At 43.8% G+C, this 27,573-nt stretch overlaps 1 protein-coding gene across 1 annotated transcript in view; it reads right to left on the reverse strand.

Annotated features, from left to right (window-relative positions):
- Positions 1-20,386: 20,386 nt before the first annotated feature.
- Positions 20,387-27,573, reverse strand: part of SV2B (synaptic vesicle glycoprotein 2B) — a 281,226-nt gene continuing 274,039 nt past the window's right edge. The window contains exon 12 of the mRNA XM_086958097.1: positions 20,387-23,047. Within this exon, the coding sequence (XP_086814223.1) occupies positions 22,864-23,047 (184 nt within the window). The 3' untranslated portion in view covers positions 20,387-22,863. The remainder of the gene's footprint in view (positions 23,048-27,573) is intronic.

Raw genomic sequence — 27,573 nt, forward strand, 5'->3', positions numbered from 1 at the left:
TCCTGCCAAGATGGGAGGGGAGGAGCTGTGCACATCCCCACTTACATGTCAAAGGAACTGCCTCAGCACACTCATAAATAACTTCACACTAGCCTTGTATGACCCAGACCCTTTTGTTGCATTGGGCAGGGAGGAATGAAATTCCAGATTCATCTGCGGGAGGAAAACTCCAGAAGTTTATGAAACTTCAAATCTGGCACCAGGTATTAAAATAGGACATTCAGCCACACTATTCTTTTGACTCATGGACCTGCAGAGGACACTCAAAAGGTCTGACCTGCACTTCAGAGGACTGTCCTGCTGCTTTCAATAAATCAATCAATCATTCAGGTTTCTTGTAAAGCGCGACTACTAACACGCAAGGGTCTCATGGCGCTGTGTGGGTAGAGGGGTATCTGCGGTTCTGTTGAAGAGCCAGGTCTTGATGTCCTTCCTGAATTAAGGCAGTGAGTGTGATTGCCTGAGATGTAGAGGCACACTATTGCCTTAACCCCATGCATGCGGTGCACTTTCCCGCTGTGTGCTAAGGAATGCAGAATCCCATTGTTCATGACGAGCTCAGCTTGTAATGAGCACACGACCAGTGTGTTGCATGACGAGCTGAGCTGGTCATGAGCATGGAAGGGGTTAATATAAGTAAGTCACTCTTAAGGTTGATCTCCAAGGCCCAGTCGATAGAGTGCATTATATTAAAGTTGTTGATATGTATGTTACAGTAACCCTGTAAAGTAAGGTTTTACTTAAGGAACCAGCGGTCCATAGAGAAACATGGGCTGGCTACCAAGAAAACTCGCGATAGACAACTCCCTTATGGAATGACTGAATTAAGTCATGTTTGGTGTCAAAAACTGTGCTTTTTCACCCACAACACCTCCTCCCTCCCAAGGTGGCTGGTGTTTATAGTCATCAAGGCGGTGAGCCTCAAAGACTTTCACCGCCCTTGATGTGTGATTCCCTATTCCCCACTCAAGGACAAAACTCTTCTCGCACTGTTCAGCCCAACAAATGAAACTATGAGTTATTTAGGAGGGGTACACCTCCAAAGTTTTAGCCGCATCTTTAGGGTGGGCTAGGAAGTCTGTACAGCCACTGAAGGGTTCTGCCATGTTGCAAGATCCTAAACTAGAGGACTCAGGGACGGGTTAGCCACGGGGACCAATAGCCCATTGGCCACTGTCCCTTCTGCCCTTAACACCACCTAAACTAGGATTTAAGGGGCTTCCCTGACACCAGAACCTCAGATCTAACTTGGAATCTGACAGAGACAAAAATAAGATAACATCACCAAAGACAGTACTTTGGACTCTGCTGCAGCGGAAAGAGAGGCCACTTATGTGCCCTGAGGAGACTATAAACTGAACATGAGAGTCATTGTCTGCCTCTGGTGAAAGCTCATTGCTCCCTACAAGAGGACTCCAGTGGATACCAGAAATCCAAAGAACACTCCTCTGACTGGTGGAACCAGTCACCTGCAACCTGCAGAAGAATCGACATGCTGAGTCATAATAATTGCACCTGCTGTGCCTGTTGAGCATGAGCCCAAAGATAACTGGTACCCTGCAAGTCCAGAGTGGTAGTTAAGCTCAAGCCAAGTTTCAAGCTGCTAGTCTACTCCTGTCAAACTCCAGCCCCCGAAGTATCCAAAGACTGTATTTGCCACAGCAAAGGCTTGGTGATTGCCAGTTGCGTTATCATTCCCTTGATTGACCATTCAAACCCGAGAGCAATGACACCAAATACAAATTACAAATGTGCACCCAGGGAAAACCCTTATCAATCCCCACAGATAGACAGTTGCACCACAAACATGTCTGAGGAAATAGCCACCAATAAAACACGTTTGGCCAAAGACATACATTCCCCAAAATACCAAAAAGCTAGATGCCACATAGAGATAGAAATACTCAGCCATCTATGACTTGACATGCACACCACATGTAGTGATCAGGTACTCCCCACACCAGTCATCTGGACACATACACTTTTCATGGCGGGTTATCTGCCATGAAAAAGGCAGGTGGAAAGGGACATCATAATCCCTTTGGTGGTGCCTGGTAGGCACCGCCACCGCGGTAGGGATATTGTTCCCCTCTGACAGGCTCCTTGAGCCCATCGAAACCGTGGCAGGTGGTCTTTCCAACCGCCAACATATCACCTGCCATTGTAATATGACGGGTGTAAAACCTGCGTACGATGGTGGTGAAACCGCCACCAACAGGCTGTAGGTGGCAGTCACACCACCATCAAAGTCAGGTCTTATATTTTGAGTAGATGTAATGGGCTGGGAGAATGCTTCTGAAATGGTCAAGCTACTGTATACTGCCCTTAGAGCACATGCTTGGACAGGCAAATAATCTCTAGTCCCTATAGAACTGGCAGAGGCACCTGACAATAGTTTACCATGTCCATGATTTTGTTTGCCATAGTAATTGAGCTGCTGACATGCATGCTCAGACAGGGTTTGTCTTATCGAGACATTAGGATTTCTGGCTTGAAAGGGTCCCAGATTCAACTATGGGAGTAAAATGGGAGCCAAACACAGAGCTACTTCAGGTTTTCGAATCTACAGATCCAAGATAAACTTGTGGAGATTCAGCTAAGACGTCTGTCACGGCGCCGCATAACTGTGTGCTTTGGGGCCTAAAACCCGTCAGACTGCTTAATTTATGGCTTCTGTTGTCTCCCAAGGTCCTGGGTAAACACAGCTGAGACCCTAAAGGGGACTGCACCAGGGACAATACAGTGACCTGTACAGATATCATCTTGTCGTGCTGGGCTCTGCAGCAAAAAAGACGAGTCCTCGCACAAGATACATAGGGGCGGTCCACCAAGAGACAGCGGCTGACTGCATTGCCTGCCGGGTGGAATCAAAGTCGAATTCCCCCCCACTCCCACCTGCTTCAGAGACTGCGGGCAAGTGGAGCAGCAGCGCAGAGTGGTCCTGCACAAGGAAGTTTACAGGATGGCTGATGGTGTGGTCAGGCTGAGGTATTGTGATCCATGTGGGGTGCTTGTTCCTTTGTGGTTGAAGCCTCTCCAGGGGGGCCCACACACCTGCTGGGACACCCCACAGCAGCACACAAGATCACGCTTGAGGCTGGAAGAGAAATATGTTGATCGCAGCCCTCACAGACACAGAATAGCCAACCCCTCGAGAAGTTAGCCATAGTTGGAAAGGACCAGGGAAGTCATGGATATGCATCACAGACAGTCTGGAGTAATGCTAAACAGATGGGTGGTACTGGATGGAGACTATGAGAATTCTAAAGAGTAGGTGACTGGATCCGGAGGGGAGTCGGAATCAGCCCCATCAGTAATCATGCCAATGACCTTTGACTCCAGTATCTAACTCTCTGTTAGTGTCCCCTTCTAAAACCAGGTAGTTTTGTTATAGGTAATTTTGAAGTCTCTACAGTACGATTTGGGCCGTTTCATGTTGCAGCCACTATGCGTACCTACACAAGTGAGGTACCATTTTTATCGGGAGACCTGGGGGAACGCTGGGTGGTAAGAAATCTGTGTCTGCCAAGTGCTTTTACAAATTTACCATTCAGAAATGTGTAAAAAGTTTTATGTTTTCAGCAAAATTTGAGGTCTGCTGTGCATTCTGGGTAGGGAAACTTTGGGGAATCCACATAAGCCATACCTTGTTGGACTCCCCGGGTGTCTAGTTTTCAGAAATGTGTGGGTTTGGTAGGTTTCCCTAGATGGCCACCGAGCCCGGGGCCAAAAACTCATGGGACCCCCCCTTGCAAAACCAGGTTGTTTTGTGATAAGTAATTTTGATGTCGCCTCGATAGGTTTTGGGCTCTTCCTGTCGCGGTTACTTGACCCACCCACACGAGTGACATACCATTTTTTATCGGGAGACCAGGGGGAATGCTGGGTAGTAGCAAATTTGTGGATCCATGCAGATTCCAGAACTTTCCCATACAGAAATTGGAGAAAAGGTGATTTTTTCAGCTAAATTTGAGGTTTGTAGGGGATTCTACGTAGGAAAATGTTGGGGGACCCACGGAAGCCATAGCTCACTGGACCCCCATTGGGTGTGTAGTTTTCAGAAATGTATGAGTTCGGTAGGTTTTCCAGGATGGCAGCTGAACACGGGGCCAAAAACCCAGGTGACCCCCTTGCAAAACCAGGTGGTTTCATGATAGGTCATTTTGATGTTTCCTCAATACGTCTGTGCCTGTCGCAGGTACTTGATCCACTCACGCGAGTTAGGTACTATCTTTATCAGGACACCTGGGGGAATACTGGGTGGTAGGAAATTTGTGGATCCACGCAGATTCCAGAACTTTCACACACAGAAATGTGAGAAAAAACTGACTTATTCAGTTGAATTTGAGGTTTGCAGGGGTTTCTGGGTAGGACTACGTTGGGGGACCCACAGAAGCCATACCTCACTGGACTCCCCTGGGTGTCTAATTTAAAAAAAATGATAAGTTTGCTAGGTTTCCCTAAGTGCCGGCAGAGCTAGGGTTCAAAATCTACAGTTAGGCACTTTGCAAAACAAGGATCAGCTTTCACTGTCAAAATGTGGTGTGTCCACGTTGTGTTTTGGGCCATTTCCTGTCGTGGGCACTAGGCCTACCCACACAAGTGAGCTACCATTTTTTTCAGAATACTTTGGGGAATTCGGGGTGGGTGAAATTCTGTGGATCCACACAGATTCCAGAGCATTCCACCATAGAAATGTGAGGATAATGTTTAGTTTAGTTTTTACAAAGTTTGAGGTTTACATGGGATTCTGGGTAACAGAACTGGTGAGAGGCAGACAAGTTACCTCATCTTGGATTCCCCTAGGTGTCTAGATTTCAAAAATGCAAAGGTTTGCTAGGTTTCCTTAGATGTCGGCAGAGCTAAGGTTCAAGATCCACAGCCAGGCACGTTGCAAAAAAAGGGTCAGTTTTCACTGTGAAAATGTGGTGTGCCACGTTGCGTTTTGGGCCATTTCCTGTTGCGGGCACTAGGCCTACCCACACAAGTGAGGTACCGCTTTTATTGGAAGACTTAGGGTAACAAAGAATTGTAGAGCAACTGTTATTATCTATTGACTTTCGATGCATTTCTGCCTTCCAAATAAAAGACAACGTGTAATATAGAGTCACTTTGAAAAATGTCCTATAATTCTCATGCTAGTAAGGGTACTCACAATTCCAGAAATGTGCAAATAGCTACTGTATCTGAACTCTGTATTTTGTTTTAATTTCAGAAATACATAGGTGTCTTTCATTCCAATTTTTCACTGCATATATTTTCCCAAATGAATTGCTACCGCTGGTGGCCTGGGTGAGATGTGACTGGGAAGATCTTATATCCCTATATCCAGACAATATATTACTGTATCTGGGTGACCCGGAGTGCTCCATCCCAAGGGTTCGTAAAATCATGGGGTAGTTTTGCAAATATTCTGGGGTACATATTTACAAGCTTAAATTAGTTGCATACCCCTTGATGTAGTGGAGGTCCGCACCTGATTGGAAGTGTCCCCTGATGTGGGAAATGCGTGTTTACCTATTTGAGGATATAAGTGATGGCTTTTTCAAGTGCTGTTTTACAGCCTCAACCTAGACAGAATACTGGAGGAATGCTGGAGGAAAGTAGTGCTGAGTAGGGCACGTACTCTCTCTTTCAAATTAAGATGTGCAGGAACTCAGTACCGGACAGTACCTGCCCTTTTAAAGCACTAAATACATTAATTATAAATGCTTGCATTATGTTTTCAATGCATATGTGATATAAATGAATGTGGTCAAATGTGTGATTGTTGGGACTTTTAAGAAACTTAACAGTCCCATTTGTACTGGAATGGAAGCACCCCATTGGGAGAGGAAAGAAGCACCAAACAGCAAATAGCATTACATGAGCAATATTCACTCTTCTGAAGCTCAGTGTACGTGGTTATATTAGTAAGCTTTGGCAGACAGCAGTGCTGTCAAGCCTGACCTACATGGGCTCCTGGATTCTTGTTTACTTTCTGTTCCTGAGACCACAGGCACATGGAGGATGTATGTCAGTACAACGCGATCTTTTAGATTGCGATACTTAACAACGCGGTTATTACAACGCAAGTCGTTACAACGACTTGCGTTGGAGGGCGCGGATTAAGGAATATTATAATTTTATATTCCAACACCAGTCCACGTAACAGTAGGGAAGGTGATGGAATATAAAATTACAATATTCCTTAACCAACAGCGCCACCCAGCGCAAGTTGTAGTAACAACTTGCGTTGTAATGGCAGCTTGGTAAAGGTTGTGCGGTGTAAACACTGTGTTGTAAACTACGTTTACCGCACATGGCTATCAAGTTTCCCAGGTCCATGTGTGATATACTAATTCAGTTCAAGTTGTTTCCTTTAATTTCTGGGACTTTTAGTCTTGTTTTATAATAGAATAAACAAGACTACAAGTCATAGAATTAAAAAAAAAACTGGTCTGCAGCAAAACATCATGTATAGAGACCTGGGCCCTGGGAAACTTTACAGGGATGCAGGTAACAGATATGGGCATAGCTTCAGGGGGGCTGTTTGAGGAGTTACACCCCCTAATAAATGTAAGGTATTTTCAGGGAAATAGGTGGGTACAGGGGCTTTCAGTCAAGGATTGTGATTTATCGGACTGATTTCACCAGGAATATTTCCATACACACAGAAAATCACGCAAACACACTGTATCTCTCTCTAGGTTTTGAAAGTCTTAAAATATGTTGGTTATTTTACAAAATATTGTGTTTTCTCTCACTTACCAACCTGCATTCCTCTACCTTTCCACTTCCCCTTAAGCCCCTCTTGTGCACCCTTCTTGTGGTATAATGTATTTTGACACTATGTACCAGCGTGATAGTTGGAAAAATCTGCAGCTCACTCGTCCACCCCTCCCACCCCCCAATCTTAATGACCAAGCTACGCCAACGGTTAACAAGGGGACCCAATGGCAAGTTATGGGCATCAAGTCTATCCCTGATTGATGTCTGTGCCTGCTTGACTGCACTAAAAATATCAGTAAAAACAACATTGAATATGGGGAAACCACACATCACTATGATTATCAATGAACACAAGATCCGTCAAAGATTTAGCTTTGCAAACCTTTCTCCTGTGAACAGTATGCCATATAGTACTTTACGCACAGAATGGACTAAGCCCAACTTAGATCTGCTTTTTATAATCACTGTTTAGATGCCACTTGAGTGATAACGATTTGTTTGTCCTGCAACTAGGGAAAACTGGCTGCCAAGTTACTGTACGGAAATGCACTGAGGGTGAGCCGATTAGTCGAACAGCCAGGTCTTGAGTGCTCACTTGAGAAATTTAACTTTTGCCCTATTTGTGATTCTGAGTTTGTCAATGTGCACAGCCATTGCTCACACTACTTAATTTCCACTCCGTGCATAAACACAGCTACACAATCACACCACGATGTGTGCATTCCACAACTCATTGTGCATGGCACCAACACTTCCCACACAGGCTTCACTCATGAACCACATACAGCCTATCAGCCAGATATAGGTAAACATTATAGTGAAGTAAGTGTGATGTCAGTCACTTGGCTTGAGCAATTACAGGTTTAGGATTGCTGGTGTATGTCAGGATAAGGTACCACTCTTATTAATCACACCCTACATCCAAAATCTTCCACCAGAAGCCACTTTGTATTCCGGTAAGTTTTTTCAAGACTAAAGTTCACATTAGCCAACATGACACAGCACACAAAAAAGTTAATATGCCCAAGTTGAGGTCTGGTTTGGTCCCTGACAGCTATGGCTTTTTTTCAAATTTAAAGATCCAAATATTTTGCAAAAGGATCAGACTTCTTCAGAATATGCAGCTATTTTTGTATCCAATACATCTCTAAAGGGGGTGTTATTATAAATTGCAATATTTAAAAGAAGCATTGGCATAGCCAATAGGTCTCGCATTTGGGACCTTATAAGTGTTTAGCCATGCAACAGTTGGTGTTGTTGCACCAAGGATATTCTGCTGCATAACTAAATACTTATACTGTCCAAAAGGCGAGACCTATTGGCTATTCCAATGCTTGTTTTTCATTGTACCATAGCTGGCATTAGCAAGCACTACGATCCTCGGACCACCGGTTTTTGCTGCCAACCTAATTAATGCAAGCTTGTTCACAATCCTCAGCTTACACCATGCCATCTGCTCCTCATTGTTTCTCTTATCAAGGCACTGTGTTGCTTTGTTTTGTCTTACTAACAACGTCATTAGTTAATCAACGGCACTGTTCGAATCCCGTTTTTTCACTATTATTAACCTTCTTGTCATGCGAACGCCCACCATATTTTTACTGAAGGCACTATTAGTTACAAAACAATGTTTGGCATGCGTGCCGTCTTTTCACCATCAGCCACTTTCAGGTTTCATGAAGGTTTATCACCATTTTTAGTAACCGAAAACACTATTATTTGTGACACTGTATTCAAATGTTTGGTACTCATGCCATAGTATGTACTGAACTTGAGTTTCTTCTATGTTACGGAATTTATCCCCTGACGAAGGGCAATCGCCTGAAATGCATTCGGCATATGTGAAATTTAACTATGTCTCAAATAGAAAAAAATCATTATGAGTGAATAACAAATGAAATCATCAAATGACAATCAAAGATTTCAACAAAGTTTATTGAAAACAAAACAATACAAAAAGAAGCGATTAATTTCAGTACCTATTCTTCTTGAGTGCAAGTTGGAGACACCCATCACATCGTGAGGACAGCACTTTTGGATTCCATTAATTATCCTCATACTCAGAAGGATTCACCAATGTGCACCACTTACCTTTTTTAGATTTATACACTATTCACACCAAGGAGTGCACCTGTCAATCCAATTGTTGGTCTCCACAGTGATCTCCAGCTAAAAAATGGTTTATAAATTGGTTAATATGTACAATAATGAAATGAGCGTGTTCCCAGAGGTACATTAAACAAAAAAGATATGAATGATGAGTATTTATGAAGCACAACTGAAACCTCAAGGGTGTCCTGGCACTTTTGTCCTAAGAAGCCTGTCAGAAGCATCTGATCATAACTGAAATTATACAGGAAAGTGCCAAGTTTGTAATGCTTTCCTAAACAAGAGCTGATCTTGATGTGCTCTTAGAGAAAGGGGGAGGTTGTTTCAGACTTGACTGACCCTAACCGACAAGGTCCGGCCGTCAGTCCTGATTTTATGAAATTTGGGAATTCTGAGAAGATTAGACTTCGAAGAGCGCAGATCTCTCAAAGAGAAGTAACTCTTAAATTTCCTTTGCTGAAAAATATGATTATTTTTACGTAACACTCTGAAAACAATGCAAAGCGATATGACGGCAATTCTTTCCTTCATTGGGAGCCAGTGGAGATCCGCCAGGGCTCGAAATGACGATGAATGTCTACGCACAGTCAGAGTAACCTTCTGGCCACAACATGCACTTGATGCAGTATCTTGACTAAGAAGTTAGAAAAGCGTTACAAAAGAGCATTATAGTAATCAGGTCTGCTTAAGATCGCACTTTGCACCACCAGTGCTCTTGCTGACAATGGATGGAAAGGCAACATTTTCCGGAGGGAACTAAGCAGGGCAAAACAAGTCATCACAATCTTAGTAACAAGGACTTCAAGAGAGAGGTTATTATCAAAATGAACCCCTAAGTTGGGCACCATGGATGACACTTACAGGTTGGCACTTAACATCAAAGGCCAAAACTTAGAATGTAGTTGGTTAATGGCTTGCCTGTAGAGCAGCAAAGAATTTCCATTTTGTCTCCATTAAACCTCAAGGAGTTGCTGCTCAGCTAGACGGAGATGTCTCTCAGACAGTTATAAACCTATCCAGTAAATTTGACGGAGAGTTATCCAAGACCAGAATGAACTGAGTATCATTGGCATAATTGACACATGATCTGATGAGAGCCACAAGATGGCGCAGATAAATGTTAAAGAGGATTGGGCTTAACACCGAGCCCTGAGGCACCTCATGTTGCAATGGTTTAAATGTGGAGAGGAAAGGGGAGAATAGTGTGACTTGTGTTCTTTCTTCTAGATCAGATTGAATCCAGCCAAGTAATCAACTGCTCGTCCCAATCTCTAGAAACCTTGAAATCATAATTATTATTATGAACCCTGTAAAAAGCGGCATATAGAACAATTAGAACCAAAGCTGCCATTTGACCATGGTTTCCTATGATCCTCGGATCATGTGAAGCTTGCATAGTGCCAGTTTAGTGCCATGAGAAGGCCTGAGGCCTGCTTGTGCCTCATCTAAGAGATGATGAGTTTCCAAAAAGATAATTTCTCATTAACAAATCGTTCAATCATTTAACTAGGAAAGGCAGCTGAGATATGGGCCTATAATTGCTGGGGTTAACGGATCTGCCGTAGCTTTTTTTTTAAAGTAGAATTACTAGCTTCTTTTTCCAGTGGCATGGGACCTGGCCCATTTCCAAGGGCTGGCTGCCTACCTTTAGATAGTTTTTCGTATTTTGTTCAGGCTTTAGGTGGTAGTGGATTTAATAAAGAACCCGTAGAGATCGGCATTGCTACCTCCCTGAAATCGTCCTCAGACATAATTCCAAAGAATTCCAGATCACTGGTACGGACGCCAGGTGTCAGCCGACATGCCACCACCCACCTGTGAAGAATTTGAAAGGGATAGAGGATTTATATTGGAAATGATGTTTTCCGAACCTTATTAACCTTATGATAGAATAGGTCCGCTAAGTTATCACATATGGACTAGTACGGCGTATTCGCCTGCTTAATGAAGTCTGGTTCACAGCGATATCAAAAATCTTTTGCGTAGTATTTGAAGCCTCAAGGAGGGCCTATGAATAGTATTCTGCTTTGGCATTGTACACAAATTTTTTTATAGTTGCTTAACACAGAATTTAAATGTGTCTTCTGCTGAAAAAAAGCTGTGCCATTTCCTTTCAAATTTTTAACAGGCTAGTTTACCCTGTCTCAGGACTCAGGACAGAGTCACATGTGCAGGTGGGGGTATAATTACAAGGGAAGTTGCGGAGTGAGGCATAAGCCTTCCTTGCTTAACGCCTCACTCACTCCAAAAAAGCAGGGTAGCAACATATTTACAGGAATAAAGTGCATCCCTGAATTTCCTCTAGCGCTGGTGCTAAACTTCGCAGCCTAGTGCCAAATCAGGCACACTTGCACCATAGTGCAATGGTGCCTGCATGCAAGTCCCCTTCCTGCACATAAACAATCTTTAAATGATGTTTTGAAACTTCTATGTGTGCTGCCCAATGCAGCACACATAGAAGTTGCACAACGGCATTTTTAAAAAATGAGTGTATATGTGCAGGAAGGGGGACACTACTGTACATAAACAATCAGTGGCCTTTTGCTGTTTCTTTGTGTGCTGCACAACGCAGCACACATGAAAACAGCAAAAACGAGGAGAAATGGAACATTTCTCCATGGTGCGCCAGGGTAAGACGGTTTTCCCTGGTCTTAATTCTGGCACTGCCTCTTATTTACGCCTCCCTTGTAAATAGGGGGCAGCGTCAGAATCAATGGGTGTTGCTGTTGAAGGCCCACAGAAACACCCATTGCCCTCCCCTTTCACGCCAAGCATAGCGTGAAAGGGGGCCTTATTTACGAAGCAGTGTTATGCTGCGTTAAGTGGCATAATGCTGCCTTGTAAATAATGCAAAGCCCCTATCACCACTGGAGTGTCCTAAAAAGGGACGTTCCCGTCGTGATAGGGGCTTGTAAATATGCCCATGGTCTTTTACGAATGTGGACCTTTTTGAGCGGGATTACTTTATTCAAAGTCCCATTAACTCCACGCTGTCAGAAATTGTGTACCTCCTCACTTTCTGCTGGCGGAAAATACCCAGGTATAATCAATCAACTTTGAGATGACACTGGAGGGCTATCAAATATGGGACTGTTAGTGGGTACAGCGTATGAGTCTGTCCTTGGGGTGGGGACATGACAAACCAGTTATGGTCTTTTTGAAGACAGGGCAGAAGAACCAAGGTTAGATCCTATGCGGGTTGGGGCATAGGACATTCAAATAAAGTCTGTTTATGGGATTAGAGATTTAAAGAAATGGCGACAAAGAAGAAATGTAGTTCTTTAATAAATAAAACGAATTTCGTAGCGCACCGTGCATCGCGATGCGCTACGAAATTCGTTTTATTTATTAAATTGTTTACTTACCTTCAATTATCCATACTCCAGTTTTTAGCACCCCCCACCCTGCCGCTCCCCCGCCCCGCCACTCCGCCCCACCGAAACTCCCTCCACGGGCCGTGGCTGATTAAAATACTACTGGAATTATTGAAAGCATCTCAGACCTTTATAGTTCGGTCAGTTCTCTCACTGATGAAATTCCCTGATTACAAATTTAAATCTAACTATGTTTTCTAGTGAAAACATTAGGGGCCATATTTATGAGAAGTGATGCATCGCTGCGTGAAAACAGCGATGCATTGCTTCTCAGTGCGCCCTCCTTGTGACATGATGGATGCATCATATTTACTGTATGAGGCATCATGTCACGAAGAATGACAGATACGTCAGTATTACTGACTTATCTGTTGGTGCAAAACTGACGCATTGCTGGGGTGTGTCTGAAAACAGATGCAACTCCAGCATGTGTCTTTTCACATGGGGCCAGCCCCATGTGAAAGGGCCTGCGTCAGTGTTACGCCTGATGTGAGGCAGGCATAAGAAATTTACACAATGGCATCCTACAAGTGGTGCACTGAAATCTTAACATTTCAATGCACCACTTCTACAAAGCTTTTTGCTGGGGAACACCCACCCTGCATACATTATACCTAGCGCAGGTATAATGTGGTGCAGGCATTTACAAGTGACGCATCCACCTAGATGCGTCACTTTGTAAATAGGGAGGAACATGGGACATTTTTTATGTCACCGGGGCGTCGCAAAATGTTATGCACTGGAGGCTTAAAAGTGATGCAAGGGCTCATAAATAAGTCCCTAGGTTTACACATATTTTGAAATAAAGACAGTATCGAGAAATAAACACATTGTGTATTCACAAACTTTAATGTGACAGACATAGCATAAAACAGTGGTCGACCAAGACATCTCGTTTTTACAAGACAAAGACAAAAGAGGAAGGTACAAAAAACAAGAATTGAAATTGGCCGTTTCACACAAACTGAGCTAGCGTTCACACCTAAATAAATATATAATTTAATATGCACTATGCATAATATTATGTACAGTGAAACACCCAATACATTTACAATGAGACATTTTTTGACTAACATATAATAAATCTTCACTCTTACATAAAAATGAAACAATTTGTAGGCCATATTTAACTTGCTTCTTGTACACCCTAAAAATATTAGCAGACACTTAAAAAAAAAAAGTTATGAGATGTATTATTTATCAGGTACCAAAAAGAGAGGTAGGGAGAGTATCTGACACTCTTGTTCCCCGGTCAAGTATCAATCAACAAAAAAAGAGTGTCTGGGAGAGATATGAACCAAAATTGGAGCACAATAACAACCCCACTAGGGTGTATAGGAAGGCCCTCTTCGGGGTCCGGTTCGAGGGCGACGTAGGTACACTACGGGTGCCGAGCGTCGAGGGCGGTGTGCCAAATACGCTCCCACCCCCCTCCTGAGACCCATGGTGTTTATTTTCAACACCTCTAAAGTGCAGAAACGGTCAGTAGAAGCCTCCTAAACCAGGAGTAATTAGGAATCACTTTATATTCCTAATTTTTTTGCACTTTTTTCACCTTTTATAATTTTCACACTTCACGTCCCTAGGTAAGGGTGGGCCTTAGAGTGCCCATACCGCCAGGGTTTAGTACACCCCAGTCCTGAAGAATTGCCAGGTAAATTAACACCGTTTCAATGGCAAGAAACATGTTGACAACTCTCTAGGATCCCCTCACTCAATTAATAGTGGACTGGATCCTCACATATTTTATACCCTTTGTCTTTAGTGATCAAATAATAAAGATACTTCAGATACACTACTGACAATTTTAAAATACCCTCATCACTCACTATTTTGTTCATTTCCACCCAACACGCCCTAAACTCACCAACCAGCTCCGCAGTAGTTCTGGCGTTGCAGCACACCAAAGAGACATTCGGTCTCTTTGGTGGGGCCCAATGATGAAGCATGTCATCACTAGGTGGTGAGTGAGGGCCTTCCTATACACCCTAGTGGGGTTGTTATTGCGCTCCAATTTTGGTTCATATCTCTCCCAGACACTCTTTTTTTGTTGATTGATGTATTATTTATCTACATGTAAATGTCAGCACTGGGCATAGTGTGTAAAGGAACAGTTTCTTCTAAAATGGAATCATTTTATTAAGAATTGTAAATCACAAAGTAATAGTCCATCACTAGCATCACAAGTTGTTGGACATCATCTCAGAAAAAAGACATGAAAAAGATGTTATTTCGTGAGAGACTGATTTTAAAACTGACATTTGGCCCCAGGTTTACTGAGATGTCATGCAACACAGAGCAGTATCCGAATTTGCAGCACTGACTTGAGTGAAAGGGCAGAAAACAGCCAAAGTCATATCTGTTGGTATACTGCTGGTGTAAGCATCTGCGCCAGTGTACAAACAGACTGCTTTGCAATATGCACAGCCTTTCACCATGGTGCATTGTTCTGTCGAGGATTAGTACTGGAAACATATGTTTCCATTACAAATTCTTATGCATAGAAAATCTCACAAGAGACCAGTTCATAGGATGAGTACTGTGCATCACAGCACACATTCAATGCATTGGTTTCTGGAGGAAAATATAGCGTCCCCTTTATTTGCAACTGCTGCCACAAGAAGTTAGAGTTTGAAGTACCGCCCGGTGAGACTATTCGTGAAATTGGCTTTGTATTAAAACCTATGGGTGTTTGCTGTGAGTCACCCCCAAAAACACCACCTTTACAAAAAGCAGTGTAAAGTGGATTTAGTAATCTGAGAAGACCACATTTCCAGCAGAAAGCGCACTTAGCACTGGAAAGTAAGTTCCTGCTGACACTTTCCATACATTTTACGTTGCTGTACCACAGACAAAAAACAATAGTAAATCTAGGTCTTAGTGCCTTATGGAAACCTGGTGGCATATATAAAAACCCCTACCACCACTGGAGCGTCACTTTTTTAGACGCTTGAATGTCTCTGTGTTGGCCGATATATAGTCACACATAGCCACTTTGCGTGGCTTTACACAGCCTTGTATGACCCTCTTTCCCCCAGTATTCTGCGTTAAAGGGGCGTGCCATGGGTGTTGCCGTGGATGTTCCCATGCAACACCCATGGTTTTCTGACTGTGCCCCAGATTTAAAAGGACTGAATAAATCTGAGGCAGTGCCAAAAACTAACACCTTTCCAGAGGAGGCGTTTAATGGCACAACAAAGAGAAATACTTTTATTTCTCCTCATTTTTCTGTATCATACATAGAATAATCAAAATATCATTCATTATTGTTTGTGTGCAGAAAAGTGTCCATTCCTGCACAAACAGAATCTTCCCTGAAATGCAGGCATCCTTGCACCATGGTGCAGGGGTGCCTGCGTTGGCGCACAGTCGCTGTTTTAGTGCAGGCGCAGGGGAGAGAAAAGGTGTGTGCCTTATGCCTGTAAAAACGGCCCATCCCTCCTTTTTTTAAATGACGCAGCTCGGGACAGCCAAATTGCTTGCAACGCCATTTCATTGTAAATATTCTCCAAGGTCTGGAACTAAAACATTGTTTTGGTATTGCATGGAGGTGGAATATTCGGCTTGTGCTAAGGATATAGAGCATCTTGGAAACGACCACTAGAAAAGACATGGGGGCATATTATCAATGCTGGCGATATGCTATTTTCGCCGCTTTAGCCCCCGTTTTCGGCCGCTAATCGTCAATAATACTATCGCCCAATTAGCAAGCTGTCGCTAACTGATGTTAGCGACAGCTTTGAGGCGATAGCGAGCGGTTTGGGGCCCGCTTTGCATGTTAGCGATAATTATCGCTAATGACATGCAAAATGGGCATTCCCAACCCGTTAGCGACTGAAAGCAGTCGCTAACATCGCTAACGCCTATTAGCAAGGCATGTTTAGCGATATTCGCGCTAGGCGCGAATATCGCAAAAAACTAACACCTGCCCAGACCAGTTCTTAGCCATGTTATCCAATGGGAGGTGGATAACATGGCTAAGAGCATTTAGTCGCTAATGCAGAGGTCACCAAACCGGTCCTGGAGGGCCGGATCAGTGCCAGATTTTTTGGATATCCCCATTGAGATACATGTAGTTATTTAAAAAATCTGGCATGGATCCGGCCCTCCAGGACCGGTTTGGAGACCCCTGCGCTAATGCGTGAATATCGCGATAATTTCCGGCGATGCTTAGCGATAAAAAAATCGTTGCTAAGCCTAGTTAGCGATAAATATTTCTAATCGTTGGTAATATGCCCCATGGTATCTCACAATTGTGCTTGCTTTGTATCTTAGAATTATGAGATTCTTGTGAAAGTGGGCAAAAGTTAGGCGATGTTACAACTTTGTGTAATCCAGTTAAAGAGTTTTCTAATCAGTGTGGAATTGTTATGGACTATAATATGCCCGACATTTTTTTTTCTAATTACATCACACAAGAAAGAAAATCACATTACTAGTTGCTTGTAATAAATTATTATGTTAGTAATGATATTCCAGCAGGTACAGTTCCACTTTTGGCCTGCAGGGATCAAATAACAATACATCAAGCCATGTTTAAATAAAACATGGTTTGCTTTAACATGTTTGCTTTTACTTAGGGATTGTTTTATATAATGCACTGCAAACTAGATACTTTGTAGAAATATAGCAAGGTACTGCAGAGCTCCAAATCCTTCAACGGTCACCCATCCTTTGGCCTCATGGGTTTTATGGTCATTAAACTTCTCAGTAGCTTGTAATATTCTTATAACGTGTGCCTGGATGTACATTACCCTATATATAAATCACAAAGTTAATACAGGCTTTTGTGGCAAAGATGTTTCTGTACATTATTGACCTATGGAACCTAATCTATTTTTTCAAACACTGTTTTCGAAAACTGACATCCTGCAGGAATTACTATTGGTTCTGACTACTCCTTATCAAGAACAGTGCTTAATTTGAGACGGTGTTTCCCGGTGGGGGGTACAAGCACTCATTTATGTGGACAAGTCTTACTTCCCTGCATCGAACATTGACTGAGTGCATGAGAGGGAAACACACACAAAGGGGAAAGAACTAGGAAAAAAAAGCAAAACCGTCATCAAGGGAGAAAGCAGGAGCCTGCAAGAGTGCGATAATGGAGAAGGGCGTGTCTTGAAGTGGATTAAAGACAAGCAGGCTTGGTATTTGGTGTGCTGGCATATATTTGCTCCAGCCGCCGACTTCTGGCACTCTCTTTCACAAATTAAGCGCTGATCAAGCACCTAATGCAAAGTTTAAGTAGTATGTTTGCACCCCATAGCGGGATTTGTGCTTTGTATTTTAGGTAAGCCTATCCGTTTCAAATGGTGTCTGGTTAATTTCCAGAAAGCTCTTTTAATACTTAACACTCAAAGTAATTTACAAATCACGGATCTACCATTTTCTGATAAACTTACTTGTGTACTCTTTTGGTGATGAGGTCCCAGAGTTAAAGAACTTCACACACCAAAAATCTTCTTTGTAATAACTATACGCTGCAGTCTCTTCTCTTGTCTTTAAAAGCAATCCCTCTTTGTTAAAGATCTGTAGACTCTGTGTCATAGGAGTAGTTTATAATATGTGACATGTTCTGTGTTTCCTTGTAGTATTCATACGAGATGTTCTCTGAGGTACATGCTAACACTGGTGTGTGGCTATCATTAAATTTAATATAGGACACTGAAACGCATGGCTGAGCATTTTTTATGTTCATCATTGCCTAGCAGGTTTGCACTCAGCATAAAAATTTTGATTTTTACAGGGTCATGCAGCCAGATCACGCTTCAACTTGCATAATTCGGATGAAATCAATACTCTCCCAAAAGCATTCCATTGGCTCTCAAGCAATATCAGGATCAAAAGCAATTGGCTTATGAACTACGCATTAGGAATACTGGGACAGAGGCCATCTATACCCATCCATTCTGCCACCTCCCTCTGCTATAACCAAGGGTCTTCCTTTAGTGTCCTTCCACTGGATTAATGAACAACCATGCCAATTGATGCATCTTGAACGCAAATCGCAGAGTAAGACAAAACTCTTTGGAACACCCTAACACAATCTTAAAATCATTTACGCATATAAGACTTATTCTTTTTGTATTGTATTTGTCTATTTCTTCTGTTTACAAAATACTTCAATAAAATCATTTTGAACTTAAAAAAAAATCTGCAGGTGATTGCAGGTGGTTCAGGAAGCTCATAAAAACGAATCTGCTCAGATTTGCTTCTAACTGAACCCAGCACAAGAGAAGGGTTACAATCAAGGTAGGGAATACATGGTCTATTAAGCTCTCAAAAGCACATGAAAAGAGACACACACTGCCTTATAACTTCAAAATGAATTAATAAAAAAATAATGCTTCGAAACAAAGTGCTCTCGGTTGTGTGCTGTTGCTCTGTGTTCAAATAGAAGGCAAGTCGAATACTTGAAGACTAGTATATAGCTGTGACTTCCACTTGCATTCTTCTATAGTACAGCAGGCCCTGGTACAATAAAGCTACCTACCCTATCAGTTGACAATTTCGGGTTTGTATATGTCCTCCATGCCCTCCATTCCTCTCTCATGCACTGCCCTTCCTTTCAGACGTTTGAGCTGTAGAACTGGCAAAGATGGCCAACATACAACTTCCATGTGTGCATGCAATGAACATACACACGGAGTTGGAATCACCATTTGGATTCACTCTCATTGTCCATGATCCTATTCATTGCTCCCCTTTTCCACATAGAAGGTCTTGCAGCATAGTGTGAAATATAAAGGGACTTGTAAGTGGGATACAATTTGCAATCATCAATACCAGGATGGGATAATGATGCTTAAGAAATTGTGATAATGAAATAGGACTACAAAACCTGTTTTGTGGTTTTGGACCAAAGTGATTTGATGTGTTAATCACTCCCAATTCACTCAATGAGTTTGATTCATACTTAGAGGCCAAAACCCTTCCATCTGACCTGTTTCTTTTTGTTTATACAACTAGAGAACAAGTGTTTGGAAATTTAGTAACCCATATGTTCGCCTATATCAAAAGTAAACATTGTGTGAGCTTATCCTATTTGGGTGTCTACTAGACAAAGAATACATATAACTTATATATCACATAATTTTATATTAAAGTCTATTCAGGACCTTGGGGTTTTTAAACATAGAAAATAGAGGTTTAAATATCGGCAGATGGAAGGAAGGATTACATTTGATTCCTAATTACATATATGAAATTGAAATATCTGAGTCAATACACAAACGTTAACTCAGCATTTTTACTGGTGCTCTTTGACAGCTTTCTATGCTTCAGTCAGGGATATGTATATATATCACAGCCACATAACAGTACACAGCTGTAGTGGTCCCCTTAAATAGAACAATTGACTTTGCAGTTGTACTTAATTATAGATTGAGATTCCAAATTACCCAAAACTGCTCTATTTGGAGTAGAATGCCTATTTATGCAATGGTAATTATACATTTCGCAAATAATACTTGAAAAGCTCTGTTTAAAAATACATATATTTAAATATACTCGTCCCTTGCTAAATATTAAGGTTTGATGTGTGGTTCTTCATAGCATAGTGCAGACCTTTACGGAAAGTGTATTGTCCGACAAGATGTGGATAGCACTAGTTCCTCAGTGGGTTACACCAAGTGATATCACGTTATTACAATATTTAAAAATGAGTCTGAATAACAAATTGGTTAGTTGTGCAGTGCAAGCCTACCCTCACAAATGTCTTGTGTTTGCCGTTTATCTTCACATAGACTGTGCGAGATTTGATAAAATACAGGAAAAATAAATCATCCAAACCCGTTCTATAGAAGCAGAATAATCTGTTTTTTTCCCAATGGCAAAATATACAGGTAGTGAAATATGGCCATGTGTAAATCATAGTGTAATTTTAATAGGGGAAACTATTTAACCACTTGGCTGCTAGGCGTTTTCCCGTTCTGCGCTGAAGCACCAAAATAACCATTATTCATGACGAGCTGGCCTTGTCATCCGCGCACGGCAGGTAAGCGCCATGACGAGCCCAGCTCGTCATTAGCCTCGAAGGGGTTAACTGTTAATGCACTAGGAACAGGATGCGTCAAGAGCATATGTGTGGCATGTGAGTGACAAAAATAACATTTTGTACTTAAGAAACCTCCTCTAGCAAAAATACCCTTCGCCTCGATTTTTCACCTAATTGAAAAAAAAGAAGCAGTTAGGAAGTTTAAAACATACCATTTAAAATGTGTGTTTATTATATGCAGCTCTGGATGCTTACACATTGACAAAAAAATTAACTGTTTTAAATAAAATGTAAAAAAAGGTTGCTCAAAATTAGTTTTTTATCAACATTCTACATCAGGGTCAAATATATTATAGTTTACATGGCATAAAAAGGTGTTTTGGGTAAACATTAGTGTTTTATTTTATGTTAAAAAATGAAGGCAGGTTACATTCATTATACTTTTTAATAAAAACTACTATGGGGCATATTATCAACGGCCGGGCGTGCTAAGCGATAATTTTATTATCGCAGGCTATCTCTGGAATTTATCGCCCTGGTAGCGCGTTATTTTCAACGCGTTTCTCCAGGGCGATAACGATTCCAGAGACAGAGAGGTTATCGCCGTTCTGCAGAGCACATCGCTGGTTTTCCAGCGATGTTCCCTGCAACACAGCGATAACCTTGCTGATACCACCATGTGGGTCATATCAGCATAATCCACCCCAATGTTAGGAATAGGTATCTGCATTTTAGCAAACGTTAGTTTTTGGAGAAAACAGCGGTTTTCTCCAAAAACTAACCTCTGCTAAAATGCTGGGGCAGCCTTGTAAATATCGCAATGTGAACATCAGCGATATTTGCAAGGTTGTCCATCCGGGGTACGTCCAGTGACACCCACTTTGCTTCTCATTAGAGCTGCAAAGGGAGGCGTTGGGAAAAAGGGTGCTAACAAGCGATTATGCATGTTAGCACCCTCTTGTAAATAGGGTGATAGTTTTATCTCAGCCCTTGTAAACATGCCCAGTGATTCTCAGTTATGTTCAAAGGTTAACAAAAAGTGCTAACTTCCACTGAGAATTATTGGTTTTTTTCAATAGATATTCCTGCAAAATGGCAAAGGAATGTGCACAACGTCTGCATTCAGATCTGTTTTTAATTAAGTGCGCTTTAAACAATAATCTGGCCATTGTCACAGAATTTAAAAACTCCTGAAGTTCAGACAATTGCCAAAAAGTGTTTTGGCCAAAACAATCTTGCACAAGTAAGCAGATTTCCTGGGGTGGTTTCCCATAAAAGCTTCTTTTTTGGTCCTGGACAAGTGGGTACATTTTTAAACTAAGCTTTATGAAAATAGGAAAGGTCAAGATCAACAGAATTCTAATTTTAATTTAATGACTACTCTTCGGATGAAAAGCTGGAATGTTATACATATTGTGTTGTGTTCTACTTTGTTGTTGGTGGAAATGGCCAACCTACGTGACCCAAGTTAGTTCAAGTGACCTCCAATGAGATCAGGTAAAAGTCCTTAGGTAAATAGTTCAACAACCCCTATTCTTTAGAAATGTTGCCTAAACTGAAACATATTTCACATTACCTGAATGTCCTGAGTTGAGGTATTAAACAGAATTATTTAAAATTAGAGAATAATCGATAACAAAACGTGTAAAACAGTAATCTAAATATGAACCCTAATTTTAATGGTGAACAGAACTGTATTGTTACACATTGAGCCTCGTGTCCACATTATGGTGATCTGGGATAAGATGTTTGTATTCTACATATATCCTCTCATTATCATTCAGTAAAAAGAAAGTTTCACCCTGTGAGTGAACACATTATTAGCAATTCTATCCATTCATAAAGGGATGATTGGCCTACATAAACAGAAACCAAGTAAATGTTAAAACGCACCTTAGGTTTCCGAAAATGTCTTCCTAGGTTAAAAAACAAGATCATGGCTATAAGTTTTTGTGTTAGCTGTGCTTAGGTTGCTGCCTTTATGGTGAGCTCTTACACAATTCCCCTAATAAATATGGCTAAAATGCTGGTAAATCCTTGCAGGTAACTTTAGGAGACCAGATTAAACAGTTTTCTATTTACACTGCATAATATTTACATATGAGAAGTACTGAAATGAATGAACGCCACTTTCCTCCAGTCCAGTTGAAAATTAAAAAAAACAATATGATGTTGAACAATAGGAGGAAAAACTGAACTGAAACATTATTTGGAAATGAAGCATGATTTGGTGTAACATTCATATTTTTTCTCTATTTTCTGATATTTGAACCGGTTGCACAGTGAACTGAGATACAGAGACTTAGGTTAATGCATCCAAAAAGTGAAAACGATGTACAGAACGACTACTGAGTTTCGCGCTCTTCTCTTCATTACACATGGCTAGAAGTTGTACAAACGTGAGGAGCTATTAGAAGAGTCCCAATAACTTGCAAAACATAACTTTCAAATGAAATTGCTCGATCTACAAGGATCTGAAAGCTGCAGCCGCCGGCGTTATTTTTGTGGAGTGTTGGTTCAAGAAGGCCTGAACTGGTCGCATGAATACTGCTAGACATAGGCTGTGGCACTGCTGAATTCAGACCCATGTTGTTAAATCTCCATGTCTGAGGTTGATCAGCTTCAAAATAGGTGTTTGATTTTCTGCAAGTTGCTCTTCTCTTCCATGACTAATCACATCAGAACCTGTTCTCGAGTTTCTGGTAGTCGCAGGGCAAGCAAACCTCCGCCCACCATGGCAGTCGAAGCCAACAAAATGGGGACCACTTTGGTTATTCCAACAAATGAAGCAAATATAGAGTTTCCGAGGATGGCCGCAAACTTACAGAGACCGTTCAGGATACCGAAGGCTGTTGCCCTGGAAAAGAATAATTTGAGGTTTTAATCATATTTGGCATATCCTTTGCTATAAACATTTAATGAAAATTAAAGTAAGGTTGTATCCACCACATTCATTATAAACAAATCTGTCTCTAGGAGCTAGACACTGACCTCAACAGTGTGACTGTTCTCCCTCATGCAGCTCCACCAGTAAGTGTTGCCCTCTGGGCCCCTGAGATCTCTACTCTGGTAAGTGTTTGAGGCTCACATCCATCCGCAGGCTCCTGCCTACACCCCATCCCTGGTGGTCCAGTGGGAGAGCACTCTGCTTTTCTGTGGTTCCGCCTCTCTTGGATTTTTCTGTGCCCCCTGGTCTCATTTTTGCTCTCTCTGTTCTCTTTTGCTCTCTTTTCCCTCTGTTCTTGTTTTTACTCTCTCTGTTCTCTTTTGCTCACTTTTCCCTCTTTTCTCTTTTCCTTGCCCTCTTCCATTTCTGCCGCTGCTGCACCCACGGCCCCTCTCCCCTCCCTCCAGCTTGACCTTCCCGCTTTCGCCTCCCAGCTGACTGCACATCCCCTGACCCCTACTTAAGGGCGGCACTGCACGGCAAGAAGAGCTAGACCACTGACTTGGTCAGTGTGACTGCACTTCACCAGGCAGCTCCACAGCAAGTGCTGCCCTCTGAGCCCCCCACTATGATAAGGCCCTCCTCTACCCGCAGGCTCCTGCCTGCACCTGATCCCTGGGGGTCCAGTGGAAGAGCACTCTGCTCTTCTGCTGTTCCGCCTCTCTTGTTTTTTTCAGTATCCTTTTTCTCGTTTTTGCTCTCTGTTCTCTTTTTTCCCTCTTTTCTCGTTTTTGCTCTCTCTGTTCTCATGTGCTATCTTTCCCTCTGGTCTCTTTTCCTTGTCCTCTTCTCTCTCTGCCGCTGCTGCCCCTGCGGCCCGCCCCCTCTAGTGTGTCTTTCCCACTCTGCCTCCCAGCTGACTGCCCTCCCCAGGCCCCTAATTAATTGGGGGCGCTCTGGGGCCACACATCGAGCGTTCGCAGCGGGCGTGCTGCTGATGCGCCTTTATCCCATCTGTGCCTGTCTGTGACCCAACCGCGACCAGCGCTGGGATCCTGGTCCTTCGGCCTGCCCCGCTGCAAATACAGCATCCTTCACGATATCAACCCTGGATGCAGCTACCACTGCCAGCTTTCGAGGCTGAGCAACATTCAAGGCCTAATCTCCTGTTGACACTGCTGCTGCACCTTCACCCACAGCCATTCCCCAGCCGCGGCCCCCAGCCTACCTGACATCACCGCTCCGAAACCACTCAACTGCATCCTCGTCAAGTGCGCCTCCTAAACAAGCATGCCATAGAAATCTGGGACCTTCTCAACCCCCACTGGCCCGACGTAAATTTCTGCACAGAAAACTGGAACAATGCCAACTCTGTGCTGACATTGCCACCGTCATTCCCAACGGGTACAAGATCCTGCAAAAAGACCGTTCCAGTAACGCAAGAGGAGGCATTGCCATCGTCCACAAAAACTCCCTCTATATGACAATCACCGGCCCGGACGACACCAGTACCCTCATGGAGCATCTCCACTTTCACATCCAGACCAACCCTATCAAGACTCTCCTCGGAACCCTCATCACCAGGCTGCCCAGCCACCCGCTCCTTTCACAGCCACCATCACCAACCTCGTCATACCCCATGCCCTCTCCTCCACAGACTACATTCTACTCAGTGACCTAAACTTCCACCTGGACAACCACGATGACCCCAACTCCGCCGCCCTCCTAGAGAACCTCTGCAACATAGAACTGAAGCAACCCATCCCCGCCCCCACACATACAACAGGACACACACTCAACCCAGTCTTCGCAGACGGAAACAGCGTTTTCTACAGACACACCACAGAACTCCTTTGGACTGACCACTACTGCATCCACTTCTCCTTCAGAAAAGTCACCGTACACGAGCACGCTCATGCCTCCCCAGCAGAAGCTGGAACAAAGTCACTGAAGAACAGCTCACCTCAACCCTGACCAGCACCCCACCTCCAGACAACACCGCAGCGCACAACCTACACTGCTGGATCACGAACTGCGCCGATACACTCGTCCCCCTCAAGGAAGCTACAGGACGACACAGCAAGAAAGCACCCCTGCACTTCAAAAATCTAAGAGCTCCTGCGATGATTCAAAAACACATGGAGGAACAGCAAATCCCCAGAAACACGCACCGCCTACAGAACAGCCATCACAGCACAGCACCAACTCATCAAATCCACATAAATAACTTCCTCCAAGACAGAATCTGCACCAATGTCCACAAATCCAAAGAACTCTTCTCTATCGTCAAAGAATGTGCTAAACCCGGTCGCAAAACAACAGACATCCCACCGTCCCAGGATTTCTGCAACAGACTCCTCAAGATTAAAACGCTCTACGACAACTTCAAAAACCAAGACCTCTGCATCGCACCAGCCCCCACCCCCAGTGATGCCACCCAACAGGCCCTGCTCACTTGGACCCAACTCAAAATAAAGGATACCGTAAAGACCCCGAAGAGCATCCATTCTGGGGCAACCTCAGACCCCTGCCCTCCCCAAATCTTCCGCAAAGCCGCCACGGCCATCGCACCCGAACTAAGCCAGACGATCAACTGTGCCCTCTTAACCACCATATTCTCCGATGACTGGAAACACACTGAAGTCAACCCCCTCCTGAAGAAACCCTCTGCAAAACTGACAGACCTCAAGAACTTCAGGCCCATCTCCCTGCTTCCATTCTCAGCCAAGGTCATCGAGAAGGCCTTCAACACCCAGCTAGCAAACTTCATTGAAGCCAACAATGTCCTGGACATTTGCAAATCCAGATTCCACAGCAACCACAGCACAGAGACCGCCAACTCACTGCCACCGACTACATGCGCTCCCTCCTCGACCAGAGCCAAATGAAAGACCTCATCCACCCAACTCCTCGACGCCGCCATCAGCGGAAAGGCTCCTGACTGGATATGCTCATTTCTCACACACATGCATAACTCAGTGGGTCAGACTCCCGCACTACCTCTCGGAACCAATAGAGGCCAGATGTGGAGTGCCCCATGGATCCTCCCTCAGCACTAACGTCTCAGGCTCAACATTGTCTCCTACACCGACAACACCCAGCTCATCCTCACCAAAGCACCCAACATTACCTGGTACAACTTCCAAGAAGGTAATAAAGTTGTCGCCATCTGAATTTAAAAAAGCTGCCTGCAACTCAACTCTAAGAAAACAGAAGTCTTCATCCTTGGCTCCAGCCCCTCCCCATGGGATGACACATGGTGGCCCCCTGCCCTTGGAAAAAACCCCACCCGACAAACTGCACACAAAACCTCGGCATCAATTAGTCTCATCGCTCACAATAAACCACCAGATCAATGCCGTATCCTTGGCTTGCTTCAACCCCCTCTGCATACTCCGAATAACAATCAGATGGGTCCCATCCAAATCCAGAAAAGCGGTCACGCATGCCCTCATCAGCAGCACACTGGACCACGGTAATGCTCTCTATGCCAGAATCAACAAGAGATTCCACTGCAAGCTTCAGATGGTCGAGATCACCGCAGCCAGACAGATTGACCCCTTGACCCCGTCTTCTCATCCAGCAAGCATATCTCCTTCAGCCATGCCACCAGACTCCACTGGACCGACCACAGCTGCGTCCACTTCAGCTTCAAAAGAACTACGACCCACCACCACCCGCAACATTTCCCCCTCCGAAGCTGGAGCAAGATCACCGCCGAGCAGCTCACCGCCTCCCTCAGCCAGAACACTCCCACCAGCACAACGAACTCCAACGAAGAAACCAGCAACCACACCAAGTGGCTGACCGCCTGCGCCGATGACCTTGCACCACTATAGAACCCTCCCAGCAGACCCGGCAGCAAGAAAACCCCCTGGTTCACCGATGGCTTGACCACACCACAGACAACAGGACCGCCCTCAAGCACGCCATCCGCAAACACCATCAGCTGATCCGCGCCACCAAGAAGACGGCACTAAAAAAACAACTGGACAACAACACCCACGACAGCAAGGAACTCTTCAGCATCGTCAAAGAGTTCTCCAACCCCAGCGCCGGAAACAACAACGTCACTCCCTCGCAAGACCTCTGCAACTCACTTGCCTCGTTCTTCCACCGCAAGATCGCCGACATACACAACAGCTTCGATGCACAGACCACGCACCCTACCCCCAAACTAACGCCCACCACCACCACCCTCTGCAACTGGACCCCGATCAGCACCAAAGACACCACCCGCACAATGAACTCCATCCACTCCGGATCACCAACCGACCTGTGCCCACACCACGTCTTCAACGAAGCCGACGCCACCATCGCACCCCACCACACCATCGCACCCCATCTCCAACACCATCAACTCCTCCTTCCACACCGCCACCTTCCCGGAGAGCTGGAAGCACGCCGAGCTGACCGCCCTCCTGAAGAAACCAACGGCGGACCCCACCGACCTCAAGAACTACCGCCCCATCTCGCTCCTTTCCTTTCCGGACAAA

The sequence above is a fragment of the Lissotriton vulgaris genome, chromosome 2_1 (genome assembly GCF_964263255.1).
Source record: "Lissotriton vulgaris chromosome 2_1, aLisVul1.2, whole genome shotgun sequence".
NCBI classification, from domain to species: Eukaryota; Metazoa; Chordata; class Amphibia; order Caudata; family Salamandridae; genus Lissotriton; species Lissotriton vulgaris.